The following is a 4,024-nucleotide window of genomic DNA, read 5'->3' on the forward strand; positions in this document are numbered from 1 at the left end:
CTGGCTGACAAAGATTGCAACCAGGGAAGTCTGAGGGCTGAACCCCAAAGCCTTGGGCATGTGTTAGAAACAGAGGTGGCCCAAGCAGCCAAGAAAAGCCACAAGCTCAGGGCAGCTCTGCTGAGGGGAAACTGCTCCAGGACCCCAGACTGGGATAACTGGGGCGGGCTCTTTGTTCCAGGTGGACAAACAGAAGGGATTTTCCAGAGGTGCCGCTCCCCAGAGCTGGGCAGGCCTGGCACAGACACGGCAGAGGGAAGGATTTGTCCTCAGCCATGGGGCTAAGGAAGGATTTGCCAGTGCCACTGCAGCACCTGTGGCACATCTCCAGGGATTCCCCAGTGTCAGCCAGAGGTGACTGGGAATAGCTGCTAAAGGACACTTCCTTTGGGCTGATGAGCCAACAATCACTCCTGAGTGAAGGCAGCCCAGGGAACGAGTTACCTGGGAGCCAGGACAGTACAGAAATCCTAGTGTCATAGAAGGGATGTCCCCGAAAGTGTCCCTGGAGACACTCCAGAAACCACAGATCATATTCTGGAGGTTCATAACACGCATCCTATTTCATCCATTATTCCAGTCAGCCACAAACTGGGATGAGGACAGAGTCCTCCTCATGCCTATCCTGAGCCCTGGGTCGCTCTGAGCTGGTGGAAGCAGGAGCTGTGCTGTCACTGTCACTGCCCAGCCTGGCCCCTCTGCAGACCAGGGCGGGGTTTCTACACCGTGGGAGCAGCAGAGGAAAGGAACAGGGAAGCCTTTGAGGCCTCCTGCCTGCCCATCAACCCCCACTCTGCTGCATCTCTCACCTGCACAGCCCGAACCAGGACTGTGGGGCAGGCTGGGACACAGGGGCACTGCTGGCTGAGCTCACAGGGGAGGCCCAGTCCTGCTGGGGCTGTAGGGGCTGTTCCTGGGATGTACAACCACAGCAATGCCACCAGTGCTCGTGAGGCTCCGGATGAGATGTCCAGAGGCTGTCCAGGGAAGCCACAGAGAAATCCCAGGTGGTCTCCAAGGCACAGCTGTCACAGAGCTGCTGTGCAGCCTCATTATCTGCTCCGTGGAGGGCTCTTCTTCCAGCAGAACTATCCACAGCCAAACACATCCCACAGTCTGGGCAGCCTGAGCAGTTCTTGCCCTGCCAAACACCGCACCACATTTCCCTCACACCATCCATCGTTATCCGCGTTCCCTTTGAACCAGCAGCAGGTTTTCACTGCCTTTTACGGAAGCTGCACTGAGCACCGGTGTTCTTCCTTGAGGGCAGGGATACCACGAACTGTCCTAAACCAGGCTGGGGAATTCGGGCTGCTTTGCCCAGATGTGACACCCTGTGCCAGAATGAGTTTTCCGTGCAGAACCCGACGGTCAGGCCCTGATCCCTGCTGGGCTGTGAGACATCTCCAAAATAAATATTGCTGCTGCCAACTGCCCTGGGATCACCAGCACAGCCAGCACCACCTCACAGGGATTTCCTTGGTCTTCCTGAATGGAGGAGCTCAAAGCTTTTCCCTGACTTGTGCAAAAGGTTAAAGCTCAGTCCTGCAGCATGGCTGTGCCCTTGGCTGTCAGCCGTGGTCACACTGTCACCAGCAGGGCATGGCTGTCCCCTCGGAGGTTACCCACCTCTGCTGGGGCAGCTTTTCACACCACTGCCTTTTAAAGTCACCACTGGTGGCTTTTAGTGTGTTTTCTTTCCCCGCATCCTCTCATAACCCCGTGTCATAACTCACACCACCTTTTTCCCCTTTCCTTCACTGGATGACTCCCGCAAAAGTGTTGATGGGCAGCAGCAGAGACTTGGGCAGGTATTTCACAAGCCCCACATCTTCTGTTTCGTGAGGGCTGCATTTCATGGTCCTTGTCTTCTGCAGGCAGTAGCTGGGCTCGAGGCAGGGAGACACCTCCAGGCTGGAAGAGCACAAGAACATATTTACTGCGTGTTCAAACCTCAGCTCTCTGCACTGCCTGCTGAGGGAGGGCTCTCACACTGCCGGCTGCAGCTGCTCTCATGCTCCTTTCAGCTGGGTTTGGCTGCAGAGATGAGCTGCTGCGTGTTAGTGTTTGACACAAACCCAATGTCCTGAGCCTGGCCCAGTGTGAAGCTCAGGAATTCACAGTTTGTGTTGGCTGGACCTCGAAGCATCAGCACATCCCATGTCACTGTTCCAGGCACACTAATCCCTGCCATCCCACAGGGCTGGATCCTCTCTCCCCTGCCTGCATGTGCTGGAGACCCCCAGGTGAGGGATGCAGCCCGTGAAGAGAGCAGCAGCATCGTGAGATAATTCATAATTCAGGAGAGCCAAGCCTTGTTTGTCCCTGGAGGTTTGTCCCTGGTTTTCTGCTGTCTCACTGAGAGCACCTTTTGTGTAAAGAACCATTTTGTTCCTCACACCGTCACCCAAAAACACAAATGTGGGAGAGCCCTGCTGTGCCCTGCTTTCCCTGCAGAAGGAACGGGTTTGCCTGTGGGGTTTTTGTCATGTATGAGGGTCAGGACTCCCTGGAAAACAGGAGGAGATGCAGGGGAGGTGTGCAGAGCCAGGCACCCGGGGGGTTCTCACCCGATCACGTCCCTGTAGGTTCTCCTGCTGTCCTTGTCCAGCCGCACGGTGAAGGGTCTCTGCTCTGGGCTCCTGATCTTGATATTCCGTGTTTTGAACCTGTTTGCCACAGCCTGGATGGGAAGAAGAGGGAGAGCCTGCTGAGGGTGTCCCTCCCCTCCCTGGGCTGGTGTGAAAGGGACAGAAAATGACATTTCTCTGGTTTTATTCTTTAACCCCAGATGTGACACAAAGCAAATCCTTTCTCTGTATTCACAACCTGGCCATGTTTCGTAAGGACAAACATTCCAAACTGGCAGTCCCTGCACAGGCTGTGAGTTTGGGGTGTCTGCTGTGGGGCAAGGTCTGTGCTCCGTGGCCATGGAGGGTCTCTGTGGGCAGTGGGGCTGCAGCACCTCGGTGTTCCCAAAAGCCAGGCAAGAATGGGCAAAATGTGCTGGTTAAAAAAACCAGCGGGGAGCCAGAGGGTCCAGGGCCCAAGTGACCAAGGCACAGCAATGTTTAGTGCCACCCAAACTGCAGTGACACATTACCATGGGCAGCGTTTCCTCTGGGGTCTGCTGAAACTCTCAAGCGAAACAAAAAGGACAGAAGTCAAAATTTCAATCCCCTCTCTTATAAATCCATCTCTCCGAGCTGATAAACAGATTCAGTGAAGTTCCTGCTCCTCGTTTATGCTTTGTTGAATTACTTTTGGTGATCTCTTTTGGGGGGATTAACACAAGGGGGCACCGCAGCTGAAGGTGTGGAGCTGATGGAGCTGATGGCAGAACTGCAGACCCTGCCCTGGACCCAAGTGGGGCCACGATTTATTCCTCTACTTTGTCCCTGTGGTCACGGAGTAACCCCAGCAGCAGCTCAGGCATTCAGGAGCTCCTGAGACAGGATTCAGTGTGGCACTGACCAGCAGGGAGGCCACTGACCAGCAGGGAGGCCACTGACCAGCAGGGAGGGCATCTGGGCCTTTGGCTCAAACATCCAGATTTTTCCATGGAAAATAATTGCAAAACACCCTGTGAGGAGGGTGGCCCCAAAGCCTTCTCCTCTCCACAGGGTTGCCCTTTCCCTGCTGTTGTAGGGGATTTGGCCCTGCAGGGCCTGGGAACCCCACGGGTACTCACTGAGAAGGACCGTCCTGCCAGGTTGTTGATCCTGACGATCTCGGTGATGGTCACGCTCAGACAGCCGCGCCCTGTGACAGAAGCAGAGGGTTGGTCTGGGGCCGTGGCACAACCTCGGCTCAGCTTTCTGGGGACCCCTGCCCCACGTTTGGGTGCACTGGCTGTGGGCACACGGGACAGCAGGAAAGGGCGCTCCAGCAGCTCCATGGGCAAAGGAACTGTGTGGGACCATGCTTGGGGCGGAAAGCTCAGAGGCTGTGCTGAGGGCAGGGTGAAAGAGGAAGGCTGGAGCAGAGGGAAGACGCTTAAATCGTGTGTGAGCCTCAGACATGG

At 55.7% G+C, this 4,024-nt stretch overlaps 1 protein-coding gene across 1 annotated transcript in view; it reads right to left on the bottom strand.

Annotated features, from left to right (window-relative positions):
- PIK3R6 (phosphoinositide-3-kinase regulatory subunit 6) overlaps nucleotides 1-4,024 on the bottom strand; it is a 26,444-nt gene that overhangs the window by 714 nt on the left and 21,706 nt on the right. The window contains exons 18-20 of the mRNA XM_017731594.1: nucleotides 3,692-3,762; nucleotides 2,571-2,683; nucleotides 1-1,914 (exon numbers count right to left, since the gene is read on the bottom strand). The exon at nucleotides 1-1,914 is cut by the window's left edge and continues 714 nt beyond it. Of these exons, the coding sequence (XP_017587083.1) occupies nucleotides 1,758-1,914; nucleotides 2,571-2,683; nucleotides 3,692-3,762 (341 nt within the window). The 3' untranslated portion in view covers nucleotides 1-1,757. The remainder of the gene's footprint in view (nucleotides 1,915-2,570; nucleotides 2,684-3,691; nucleotides 3,763-4,024) is intronic.

This window comes from Corvus brachyrhynchos, unplaced genomic scaffold (assembly GCF_000691975.1).
Source record: "Corvus brachyrhynchos isolate BGI_N302 unplaced genomic scaffold, ASM69197v1 scaffold904, whole genome shotgun sequence".
NCBI classification, from domain to species: Eukaryota; Metazoa; Chordata; class Aves; order Passeriformes; family Corvidae; genus Corvus; species Corvus brachyrhynchos.